The 12,958-nt window shown below is 46.7% G+C and overlaps 1 protein-coding gene across 1 annotated transcript in view; it reads right to left on the reverse strand.

The window, feature by feature from the left end:
* The window catches only part of LOC104309308 (lethal(3)malignant brain tumor-like protein 3), a 33,171-nt gene extending 20,576 nt beyond the window's left edge, over nucleotides 1–12,595 (reverse strand). Inside the window, exons 1-7 of the mRNA XM_009910623.2 lie at nucleotides 12,271–12,595; nucleotides 10,963–11,067; nucleotides 9,922–10,057; nucleotides 9,340–9,431; nucleotides 7,638–7,789; nucleotides 5,757–5,833; nucleotides 3,544–3,629 (exon numbers count right to left, since the gene is read on the reverse strand). Of these exons, the coding sequence (XP_009908925.2) occupies nucleotides 3,544–3,629; nucleotides 5,757–5,833; nucleotides 7,638–7,789; nucleotides 9,340–9,431; nucleotides 9,922–10,057; nucleotides 10,963–11,067; nucleotides 12,271–12,552 (930 nt within the window). The 5' untranslated portion in view covers nucleotides 12,553–12,595. The remainder of the gene's footprint in view (nucleotides 1–3,543; nucleotides 3,630–5,756; nucleotides 5,834–7,637; nucleotides 7,790–9,339; nucleotides 9,432–9,921; nucleotides 10,058–10,962; nucleotides 11,068–12,270) is intronic.
* Nucleotides 12,596–12,958: the final 363 nt, after the last annotated feature.

The following is a 12,958-nucleotide window of genomic DNA, read 5'->3' on the forward strand; positions in this document are numbered from 1 at the left end:
ACACCTCAAACACAGCCCCATGTGATGTCTCCCTTCACTGCACTACACATGACACCCCTCCTGGCAGCAGGGTATTACAGAGCTACCTTCATTAAGCAGGTTACCAGCTACTTCTTATGACAGGTGTGGTGCTGGGACTCAAGAGCAGCTCCAGCCATCAGAGTTCCCCATCTGCAGCTGCTGACTTGCCCTCCCTCTCACACCTCAGTGATCAAACGACTCTTGTTAAAGTCCAGAATGTCCTTTGGGCTGATATGTGCTTAGTGATACTGTGCTCTTCCCAGCACCCACAGATGAAAACCTCCAAGTTTCAGACAGCATTTACAACTATTCCATTCACCTATAAGTGATTGAATGCAAATTCCCCCTCTGACCTCCTCAGCTGGGGGTTATGGAGTGCTGGATGCTCATTCAAAATGTGTCCTTCCTCACTTCTGCACACAAAGGGCAGGATTGTAGCAAGGGATGATAAATGGTGTCTTTGAAGAAGATCAGTTAATGAAAAGATGATTAGAATCACTCATCCCTCACAATCTTCCTCACCCTTTCACTGCCAGTAGCTGGGGCTGGGGGAGGAGGTTGACTCCTGAGCTAAGGGGACTACAGACTCCAAACCATAGGTTACTCCTTGATCTTTTCACCTGGACACAGACACTTACCCACGGGACACACTAGAAGCCAGACAAACCCAATTCCTTTTAGTTTTCAGAGCATCTTATTGAACCAGCCAACCCTGTCTGACTTGCTTGAGGAAGGAGCCTGAGCACCAGAGAACAAAATCCTGCCCAGGAAACGAGCAGGGCCGCTTCTTAAACCTTGCTGAAGGGCTGCTGCCTTTCTGGCAACAGCTTGTGCCTGGTTTTGAAATGACAGCCCAAGACAATAGGCTGAAATAGTGATGCTGACAACCACACTGGCTCCCCCTGCCTTCCTGGGTGGTGGAGAAGGCAGAAAGGCAGCCACCAGATCTGCTGTTTGCACTGACAAGCAGCATCTCCAGACTGCACAAGTGAGCTCTTGAAAACTGTCAAAAACTAATTCGGTGAGAAATGTGTGTGCTGGCTCTCCAGCCATATTTTTAGGCACTGATTTCCTGTAATTGCTAGCTGGAATAATAATAATAATAAAAGAAAAAAAGAAATAAAAGAAGAAATCAATAGCTGTACCATGTATTTGCACTTCAGACCAAGCCAGCCAGAAAAATAACGAGGTTTGATCTTGAAAGACTTCTATTAACTGTTTCTATAGCAAATGCCTTTTTTCCCTCCCCTCCCCCCCCCCGCCCTGTCTCCTTTTGAAACAGTCTTGGATGCTAATTTATATTCTGGAGTTTCCTGAGAGCAAGAATTGGCCCTTCTGCTACTCTCTCAAAGCCAAGATACCTGAAGGAGCAACTAAATACCTGCAGAGATGTAGGTGAAATGGGAAAAGAGGCAGACAAGGCAGCTGCATTCCCCCTTGGGCAGACATTTCACTGTGGGGGAGTCCAAACCAGGGAGTTGTCAGCATGGAAAAAACTCCTGGTCCTGAGCAAAGCCTTGATGCCTCTGGGTGACACTTCTCAACACATTTTATACTCTCAAAATCTGAGGGAAGAATGCTGCAGTAAGAGATCACTGGGGACTCTGGACTGGGACTTCCCACACTTCCCTTTATTTTATTGGCAAGATGAAGAGTTTTACTAGTTCCACATATTTTGTTTCCAGAAGTTTGTCTCTACAAAATGACTTCTTTTGTTTCCCTATTGTGTGGAAGTCCAAATGTTACATTCTTTCACACTTGTGTTCTGAAGGTTCCCATTTTCCAGCACTGCTGGGATTTATGAGCATGGCTCAGATAAAGGCCAACTGTCCCCCCCCTTCAACTGGGGACAACCATTGTGTCCTGGTATCACAAGCTCCAGTCATGATCCTGCATGCTAGCTCCATGCTGCACTGTGTGAGTGAAGATGCTGTCTGCCCAGCTCTGGAAAACCTTCACCCAAGGGGAGTTTAATTCTGCTGTAGGTGACTTTAGTTGGTGCCTTAAGAGTTCTCTAAACAGGCAACCCCAGCCTCTTCCTATTCCCTGACACTCATCTTGCAACCTGCAACAACTTCAAGTGGACACCTGCTGACACCTAGCAATTACCAAACCTGGCTGGCTGGAGTGTGACCTCCCTTATCTGAGGCCTCCCTGATTGCTTTTCCTCCTCAGTCCCAAAGAGCTAACCAACAAAATACACAGGAGGGCAGCAGGTATTAACCTGCAGTGCTAACTTCATTGAGAGGAATCAAGGCAAGTGGCAAAGTTTAGGATGGTGAGGCAGCAACGTGGAAAAAACTGCTAAGGAAAAAATCCCCAATTTTCAAGTCTGGAGTGCAGTTAATGAAGTTATTTTAAAGGCTTTTGTTCTGTTTCTGCTTACAGCAAGCTTCCTGATAAATGCACTGGACTCCAGTGTAAGAAAGAAAAACTCATGCTCCCATGGTTGAGAGAACCACCTTCAAGATGACCTCACTCCATACAGAAGTTTGACAGAGGTGCTCTATCATCTGCCAGAACACTTATTGCTGTGGAGGGCACAGCTGCCTCCTCTCCAGAAGAGCCGAGATTGGTATTAGAACATGTAAGTCCTTGGTAGGAACTTCTCACTCTACCTTACCTCCAGCTTCACCAACCAGCAGAAGAAGGATCTGCACAACCACAAGGGGAAAATACTACAGAGGAGTTTACAAAACTTCACAGTGAGTGGACAGCTGACAGAGGAGCTGCTCACTCCCCTCACACACACACACAGAGCCCACCTCTGCCTCCCTGCCCCACCAAATGTCCTCTTCTGCAGTGTGATGGCCACTTCTGAGCCCCATGAATGATCATAGAATGGTTTAGGTTGGAAGGGACCTCAAAGATCATCAACTCCAACCTCCCCACGAAAGGCAGGGACACTTCTCAACCAGACTTGGATGCTCAAGGCCTCATCCAGCACCCAGGAGGAGGCATCCACAATCTCCCTGGGCAAGCTACTCTAGAGTCTTGCCACCCTCATACTGAAGAACTTCTTCCTAAATCCAGTCTAATCTTCCTAAGATCCAGTCCAAATGTTTGGAAATCCTGTTCAGCCACCATCAGTCCTGCCCAGATGGCAACTGTGAGATCTCCTTTGCCCATGCAGTGAGACCTTGAGCAGCAGACCAGCTCCTTCTCCTCTCCATGCCCTCTCTGAGCACGGTGCTGCCCTTCACACAACCCTCTGAAAGCTACAATTATCTGTGTGCACTAAAAGCTCTTGCCTTAAATCTGCTAATGGAGCAAGTGAAGCTGTTCAGTCAAAAACCCTTCCCAGGACAGCTTCTCATGGCATTTAGAAAAAAAATGATCTTGTAGTTTGCTGTGTGTTTTGTTCCAGCAGCAATGAGAGATGGTCTTAAAGTAAAAAAACCCACCTTCACCCTCTTGACACAGGCAGGGAGAACCACCATCCATTAAAGCATCTACCAAGGAAGGGAAGATAGGAACAGCTTCCCCTACCCTCCTCATCTAGAATCAAAGAGATTCACCAACCACTTTGAATGCTCTTGCTGGGGCTGCCTGGGAATTAGTTTCCTCCAAGTATTTCTCCCATGAGAAGGCACTGGAATGTATGTATCCTGGAAAAGCAGAGAATTAACATTTAAGTGAGAAAATCCCACATTTATTGTTACCAACAAGAGAAGAGCAGCTGTGGAAGACGTGGCTGTGCTGGTGGCGCCACACTAAGATGGATAGCACTGGGAAGGGGCTGTTTGCTCACACACACCATGTAAAGCACTGCAAGTTTCCCCAGCTGCTAACACAGGGCTTCAACCCTGACCTGAAAAACCTCAGGGGTTCCTTTCTGCACAGCATGGTGGGGTTGGAAGGGACTTCTGGAGATCATCCAGTCCATCCCCCCTGCTAAAGCACAGCAGCTTGCCCAGGATCGTAACAGCCTATGGGGTTTGGAATCTCTCCACAAAAAGAGACTCCACAGCCTCTCTGGGCAGCCTGCTCCAGGGCTTCAGCACCCTCGCAACAAAGAAGTTTCTCCTCCTCTTCAGGTGGAACCTCCTGGGTTCCAATCAGTGCCCATCGTCCCTTGTCCTGTCATGGGGCACCACTGACAAGAGTCTGGCTTCCTCCTCTTCATTCCACCCTTCAGATCTTGCTGAGCATCAGATGCCCTCTGGGGCTGCTCTTCTCCAGGCTCAACAGCCCCAGAGCCTCTCAGCCTTTCCCCCTCGCAGTGATGCTCCAAGTCCCTCAGCATCTTCAGAGCCTCTGCTGGACTCTCTCCCTGTCCCTCCTGAGCTGGGGATCCCAGAACTGGACACAATATTCCAGATGTGATCTCACCAGGGCAGAACAGAGGGGGAGAAGAACCTCCCTCATCCTGCTGACCACACTGTTCTTAATGCACCCCAGGAAACCCTTGGCCTTCTTGGCCATGAGGGCACATTGCTGGCTCATGGTGAACCTGTTGTCCACTAGAAGAAAATTGTTTCTCTATAGAAAGCTGCCAATTAAGAGCTAGTGAGAGGATTCGGAGATGAGCAGTGGCACACTAAATTAATTTCCTATTTATTAACTGTTCTATGTGTGAGTGGCTGGAACTTTGTAGAAACTTCTCTTCTCCTGTTAACTCCTTACCCATAGCTGAGAAAAACCAGCAGCCTGAAGAGAAAAGGCTCCATTGCTGCAACCATCCTCTCAGACACCTACATGGGTGTGCTACTCTAACAACAACAGGATGTCTCTCCCCGGCAGCTACATTTAAGAAGCTGCTCCGCTTCTATTTTTTTTCCCCCTTCCTGTCTCAGTATTTTTTAGCCTGAGTGTTGTTTCTTTTTGGCAGGAGGGGGTGATGACTAAACACACAGGACAGGCTGCAAATTGCTGCACATAAATCTCTCAGCAGAGCAATCAGGAGCTGATGGCAGATTCTGCTGGGGGAACAGGTAATGATGGGATGAGGAGGGGAGCTCGCACCACAGCCTTGCTGCACCGCCCAGGAGCAGGAACAGAACAGGTGTGGTGCTGCTGCTGTGTTAAGAGTTTACAACCTTTCTGCACCTGCAGCAAAGGCACAGAAACTAATTCCTCCAGTGCAGAGGGATCTTACAGTGCCACCCACTCTCCTGAACTTGATACACAGTAATCACAGGAATTGTTGCTCCAGGGCTGTCAATCTAGCAAACAGCAGAGATCATTTCTCCATTTTGGTTATTTTTAAGGTGAACAAGAACTTCCAAGGCCAGAACACAGCCCTGATTTTCCTGTGGGTTCTGACTTTTCCATCTGCCAGCATTTTCTTCATTCACTGAACTGCAGTGGAGCAGAAAGAGATGTGGCTTCAGTTACTCTTTCAAGTCCAGGAATTCTATCTTTCCATCTATAAAATCATACAATTGGAAGGGACCTCCAGAGGTCACCTAGTCCAGCCTCCCTGCAGAGGCATCCTTACACTTTCCTCATTCCTCCAGCTGCCCTTAAAAAGAAATGCTGCAAATACTTCCAAAGTCCTTTCCCTTCCAAAAGTCAAATTCAATCACAAATTGCCAACCCCACATTCCACTTTTTGCAAGAGCTATGAAACAAAATAAAACCACAGTGGCAACAAGTATGAACAAGAACACTGTTCAGTCGGTAGAGGAAAAGTACTGAATGGAACCTGTAACTCACAAATCTCTAATTATATGGCAGAAAAATCTTGCAGGTTTTCTGACTGAGGCAGGAAATAAGTCTCACTTTCAACATACCAGGTGGTGTTGTCAGTGGGGTTCCAGTTTCTTGGCAGTAGCCAACAGGACGGATATATGGGCTGCTGGCTTCACACCTGAATCAAAAGAGAGAAAGTTGGCACCAGTCAGTTTTCAAGCAAAAAGCAAAGCACAGTCTCACATGCTGGCTGATCTGCCTTTGCTGGCTTAGCAGATGCTTTCAGTGGGTGTGCTCGTGGTGGGAAAGCCAAGCATTACCTTGTCAGAATTTATAATGCCAAGTTTTCGAGGCGTTCAAGCTGCCCCAGAAGAGAGGGAAATACAGAGAGAATGTCTGCTGCTTTGACCCAACAAAAAGCCCCTCACACCTGGACTGTACCAACCACAGAGCAGCCTGGACATAGATCATCCATCTGAAAAGCAAAGAAACAAGCCCCAAAGCCTCATCCCTAACTGAAACATCGTTACTGTGGAAGGAGGAGAACCACTTTTAAGGTCTTGGCCAAGAACTGTGCCTTATCCATCCAGTCTAGCCAAAACCCAGAGGTGCTTTGCCTGGATCCCAGTTTTATTGTGTGTTTAGATCTTCTGAGTCCCTGAAGGAGGTGACAGGCCAATCTCAGACAGCCCCTTTTATCACATCTGCTCTGAGGAAGGCACCAAAGTAGTCTTTGAGGTGTAGGAAAAAACCTGTGTGTTCTCAGGCAGCCTGTACTTTGAAGCTTTGTTTCCTTGTGTTTCCCATTAACATTTGCAAAATCCAAACAAAACACAGCATGGAAACAAAGCCTCCCAGGCTGAAATGGCAAAGGAACAAGATGTGAAAGTCCTGCAAATGGAAACAGCAGTGTTCCAAACAAAGATCTGCATGATGGATTTATGGCAAAGAAAAGAAAAGACTAACTTGTCACCAAACAGGTGCCTACTCTGAAAAAACACAGAGCACACCGAGCACTGCCTGAATCAGTGCTACCTTGATAAGCATGTGTCTTGTGGTGGCTTTCACAGCCAACTTCAAAAGAAAACTGCTCCATTCAAGGGGCAGGAAAACACAGACCAAAAAGGGAAAATGTTTCCTTGACTAATATTGCACCTGGCTGTAGGTGGGACGAAGATTCTCCGATGCAGAACAACTATAGTGCAGGTCAAGACCTACAAGCCTAAATGCTGGCAAACATTGTTACTTCCCAAGGGCCTTAGCCAAACAGAAAAGTTTTTCACTGACTATCAGTACTGCCTGCTTCCAACTGTAAGCATGCAGGGGACAATTCAGCACCCACTACCAGTCCTGGAGAAGAGAATGTTCCCAGTTCCTGGTGGTGTCATTACTGGAGCTCGGTCTTCCTTCAGCTCTGCCAGAGCTGTCCTTTTTACAAGAGGTTGTTGTGTTAGGACAAGGAGGAATGGATTGGAGGGCAATTTAGACTGGAGGTTATGAAGAAACTCTTGACAGTGAGGGTGGTGAGACACTGGAACAGGTTGCCCAGGGAAGCTGTGGATGCTCCCTCCCTGGAGGTGTCCAAGGCCAGGTTGAACAAGGCCTTGAGCAAGGTGGGCTACTGCAAGCTGTGTCTGCCAATGGCAGGCAGGTTGGAACTAGATGATATTTAAGATGCACTCTGTGAATGGATAACAGGAACATTTCCTGCCCCAACCCAAGCCAGCCAGCTGCATTATATGCAACACTTTTTACCTTGGGTTCTTCATGGGCAGCTCAAGCTTAACCCCACTGGTGTGCACTGACAGCAGGGGAAGCTTCTGGGCAACTGGTGGCTTGTGTAAAGCCAAAGGAATTACTCAGATGCTTGAAAGCTGATTTAAGACCCAGCTTTAGCAACTGCATTAAAAAACCTAGAGAGTGGAAGAGTGAAATAAGCCACAGTCTGCTTGCAGACAGACACGAAAGCAGCATCTCTTTACCAGTAGTCGTAACTCTCATCCCAGTTATCGAAGTGGATCAGCAGGCGGTTGTCCACCATGTCCGCGATGGTGGCCACACACATCAGCGAGGGATTCTTCTTGTCCACCGCCTCTAGTTTCATCCCCAGACGAAACCCAGAGGGTGTAACAGGCTGAGGAACAGGACAGGGAAGGGAAATCAGCCACCTTCTAGGTCAGGCCATTTAAATCATCCTTATAAAATCATTTGTTGCAGGTTGTAAGTCCAAAACCCACAAACCCAAACACAGCGCAGTTACTAGCCTGAGGCCTACAGATGAAATACCCGTGTGCAGCTATGGGACCCCAACACAAGAGAGACGTGAACCTGCTGGAATGGGTCCAGAGGAGGGCCACAGAGATGACTAGATGGCTGGAGCACCTCTGCTGTGAGGACAGGCTGAAAGAGCTGGGGCTGGTCAGCCTGGAGAAGAGAGGGCTGCAGGGTGACCCTAGAGCTACATTTTAGTATCTGAAAGGGACCTACAGGAAGGCTGGGAAGAGACTGTTCTAGAAGGGCCTGCGGTGATAGGACAAGGGGCAACGTTTTGAAACTGGATGAAGTGAGATTCAAGTTGGACATCAGGAGGAAGTTCTCCACAATGAGAGTGGTACAATACTGGAACAGGCTGCCCAGGGATGTAGTTGAGAGCCCAACCCTGGAGACATTCAAGATCAGACTTGATGGGGCGCTGGGCAGCCTGATTCAGCTGGAGGAGTCCCTGCTGATTGCAGGGGAGCTGGCCAAGATGGGCTTGGAGGGTCACTTCCAACCTGATGCAATCTGTGAAATGCCCATGTGTTCTGGCAGTCAATATGGCTGAATTTCTAATCTTTCTAAATATAATAATTCTTTAAAAAAAATAACCTTGTATTCTCTAAGAATTCTAAACCATTTCTAAAAAATAGCTGAATGAGAGAATCACAGAATCTCCAGGTACATAAACACCACTGCAGATGCAAAGGTTAAGCTGCAGATGTGTTGCAGGGATGAGTATTGGCTGAGGGTTAAGTGTGAGCACTGCACCTCCTGTCTTATTAGTGGCAAAATTTGAGAGTCTTCAGGGAAAACAGGCAACTCAGAAGCAGAGCAGAGCTGCACAGCTGAGCCCTGATCCTCCTGAAGTCAGTGCTCTGTCCATCTGCAGCATCAAATGCAGCAGATGATGGACTCCGTGTCATCTGAGTGACACAAAACAGGAGGGAGTGCTGGGCAGGAACTGAGCCTAACAACCCAAAAGAAAGCAATGGTGGGTGAAGGATGAAAAATGCTCAAGATGCATTGCCTCATAATGAATCCCAGGGCACACATGAGTTTGCTGCTGGAAACCAGACATTATTTTGGAAATGATTAAATTAGAGGAAAGTGACACAAATATCTCGGCTGTAGGGACACAGCAAAACAGAGTGTTGCAATAGATTTAATAAATGGTGGAGTAAATCTTTTCCTCCACTATTAAAGAGGAAGGGAAATAGAAATCTTTCTCTGCAAAGTCAGTGACTGGGGGAAGGAAGAAAAATTGTACATCTTAAAAATAATTCACAGCAGGAAACAGCTTGCATCTGATTGCACCCTGGTTGTACCTCTGATACAAGCACATTAAAACCACCTAAATATTCTGGTCAAAAGTCACTTAGCATCAGACCTATTGGATACATCTTGGATTCCACATCAACCACTTACAGCATTGAGGGTCTTAAAAAGGCTTTTTGGAGCTGCTTGAGCTTTGCAATTCTTCAAATAGGAAGTCCAATTAAATTCTCCCTCCTTAAAACCTGGAAGGAGATAAAAAGATTGTCTTACACAGCCCCAGCACATTCAGATTGGGGTTTCAGAATAGAAATTACCTAGAAGGAACAGGAAGCTTGCATGCCACCTGCCCTTCTGCCATCCTCAGGGGTTATGCATTTCAGCCAGCACATCTCTCTGGCTTGCAGTATAATGGCCAATCACTAAACTCAGCCTTCAAACGTTTCTAGGAACTTCAATGTGGGAAAGCAGCAAGTTCTGAAATCCCCAAAGGCTCCTTGCTTTACACTCTCATAAAAGAAAGAGCTTCTTAAGAGTAACAATGTCAATCTTTGGGAATATCAAAGGGAAGCTGCTTCATCCTTTTGTGATTCACCACCTTACTTACACCTCTTCCCTTCAGCCATCGAGTTCCACAGTGAAATCACACCACAAACGAAACGTGAAGAGGCAGGAGCAACCAATCCTTAGCAGAATTGATGCTTCCTGCACACCTTTTTATTTTTTCTCCCATACCTTTAGGAGGGAGCAGCTTATGACCTGTTTTTTCACACCAGCCTATGGGATGGATGTCTGAGGAATCAGCATTAACCCAGAAGTCGTAGCTGTCTGGGTAACCGTCGAAGTGTAACCGCATTCTGTACCCTTGCACCTGCAAGCAGAGAAGCTCTGATTATCATAAAGGCTCATAAAGAAGTTAAAGAAAAGCACTAATCAAGTGTTCTTTCTGTATTTGGATGTATTTTGACCCTTGGACTCAACATTAGATATCTTTTCCAACCACAACAATTCTATGATTCTATGTATGGTGAGACACTGGAATGGGCTGCTCAGGGAGGTTGTGGATTTCCTCTCCCTGGAGGTGCTGGATGAGGCCTTGAGCAATCTTGTCTGGTGGAAGGTGTCCCTGCCCATGGCAGGAGGGTTGGAGTAGATGATTTCTAAGGTCCCTTCTGACCTAAGGCATTCTGTGACCTCACAGGTCTCCCATCCCACACTCACGCTCCTGCATGGCAATATCTGGAGTACAAATGCAGTCTGAGAACATTTATGTCTACAGCAGATCAACACAGACTTTACAGAGCTGAAGAAGCATAAATGCATTTTGACTTGCTATTATCTACTGAGCATGAATGCTTAATTCACTGTCCTTATTAATATTTACCCACCTTGTGCAATTAATTGGTTTACTATTGAGAGTTACAACTCCAAGAATCATAGAATGGGTTTGGCTGGAAAGGTCTTTAAAGACCACCCCGTTCCAACCCTCTCGGCATGGGCAGGCACACCTTCCACTGGACTGGGCTGCTCAAGTCCTCATCCAACCTGGCCTTGAACACCTCCAGGGAGGAGCCGTCCACAACCTCCCTGGACCCGTTCCAGTGTCTCACCACTGCAATGTCTAACAATAACCTGACAGGAGGATTCCAGGAATAGATCTTCAACCACATAACACTATTCATTAAAGTACTATTACTCTTATGTTTCCACTCTTAATTGAAACAAATCCTACATGTACATGGGACTTTTGGGGTCAAAGAGAGAAAAAGCAACTACCTCAGCCACTGTGAGAACACAGAATCGAGAGGCATGTTCAGGATCCAGCCCTTCCAATTTCATTCCAACTTTAAATCCATTTCGGCCTTGTGGGAATGATTGATACTGTGTGGAAGGGAAGGAGGAAACATTTGTTTTTAATTCCTGAAGACAAAAATCTATTGCAGAGCAGTCATCAGATATACTTAAGGCTTCACATTTCCAACTGAGAGAAGAAAATTCAATCGCTAAATGATTGCAGCTTTAGCAGCCAGGCGCAGGTACAGAGATCAATAAGGACATGATCACCCTGTTTCAGATTTACTTGTTATTCTAATTAATCTCTCAAAAGCACTGAACCAGGAGCCTGCTGCAATTAGCTACGAGCAAATTTCTAAGCAGATGCAGAAATGAGCTCTATTCTGACATAAAAGAATCCCCTTCACAGCCCCATGTAGGAGGGCGGGTAGAATTAAAAGAGCCAGGCTGCCCCAAAAGGTACCTTCTCATCTTCAAATGGCAAAAGGGACAAGGCATGTTTGATCTGGAGCCCACTAAACACAGTTGTTCCAGGAAACAGTTGTGGTTTTCATTTATTTGCAGTCATAACCCAAATTAAACATCTGAAGTATAGTAAGGGCTTAAAAGAAACCTGGAGTGGAATTGCAAATGGCTCACTGCCTCCCCTGCAGCTACCCGACTTGCCTCCATCCCACTCCACAGGGAGCGAACAGTCCTTGGCTTTGAGGAGTTCACCGAGAGCTCAGCTTTTAACGTGGGCTGGTGCACTGGGGTGCAGAAGCAGCTTCAACAAGGCTAAGCTCAGCCTCTCCCACCTTCAGTGCATCAGTCCACGAATGAACACAACTTCCAGCCACCCTCATAACTGCCACTTCTCACGGAGACACTTGAACACCCTCACAGAGAGAAGTGACTTGCAGTTTTCTAGAGGAGGGCTGGAAGGGGAGCTGTACAACCACAGACATACGAAAGACATCATGCTGTCCTTCTCCAACATTACTTGGAGCTTGCCTAAGAGCCCATTTATCCAGAGCTAGCCAAAGCAGACCAAACACTCATTGTTTATTCCTGAGTGAGATTCAAGCAGCATTCTTCACACCCCACTCTGGGATGAGACTCGCAGGGCAGATGCTCGTCTCCAATAGTTCTTCATGGCTGGAAACAAACACGGAGGGGTTCATACTTGCAACAAAACACTCATACAGGGAGCTGCTGGCTTGAGGATATCTCCAATCCCACCTCCAGGCTTAGCAATTCTGGGATGGTGCCTGTGACAAACAGATCAAGAGACTGGAAAAAGCTGCCAACCTCTCTGAACAGTTTTAGGGGAGCAGCTGGCATCCGTTCCGCCTCTAAGTAGGAAACCCAGTTCCATACCTTCTTCTTTCCAGGAACAGCTAAGCAATCAAAAACAAAGAGAAAAAAAATTGGAATGTTTCTCTCAGATGCCTCCTGCTCTGCCCTCTCTCTTCTCTTTCTCCTCCCACGTACGCTGCCAAGGCTGCTTTGCTGTCGCACCCCAAAGGCGGCAGTGTTACCCAACTTTTGAGGGATGGTTTCAATTCCAGCACCAGGGAAACTCTGCCTCATTTCTCATTAAAAATAAATTGATTATATCACAGGGTCAAATGAATGGTGGCACCCGAATTGCTGGCAAGCTGCCCATGGAAAGTTGCCACTGTGAAGTTTGGAGAAGATATAGTAACTTCAAATTGTGGGAATTAATTCCTTCTCCTGGTGTTTCACAGAGGAGGAAGGGGTTAGACAGAAACTAAAAGACAGCAGAAAGAGGCAGATAATTGCAGCTGAAATAAATCTAAAATAAAACACAGGAGAAACCAAGTGAATTCTGGTTCAGTTCACAATGTGTTATACACACAGATTGATAACCTGCTACCAGCATAACGCAGCAGAGAGGCAGCTACCAGCATGGAGAGGATGAACACAACAACTGGAGTAGGTGCCTGGCTTCATTCTCATAGCCCCACGGTCACAC

This window comes from Dryobates pubescens, chromosome 20 (genome assembly GCF_014839835.1).
Source record: "Dryobates pubescens isolate bDryPub1 chromosome 20, bDryPub1.pri, whole genome shotgun sequence".
Lineage (NCBI taxonomy): Eukaryota > Metazoa > Chordata > Aves > Piciformes > Picidae > Dryobates > Dryobates pubescens.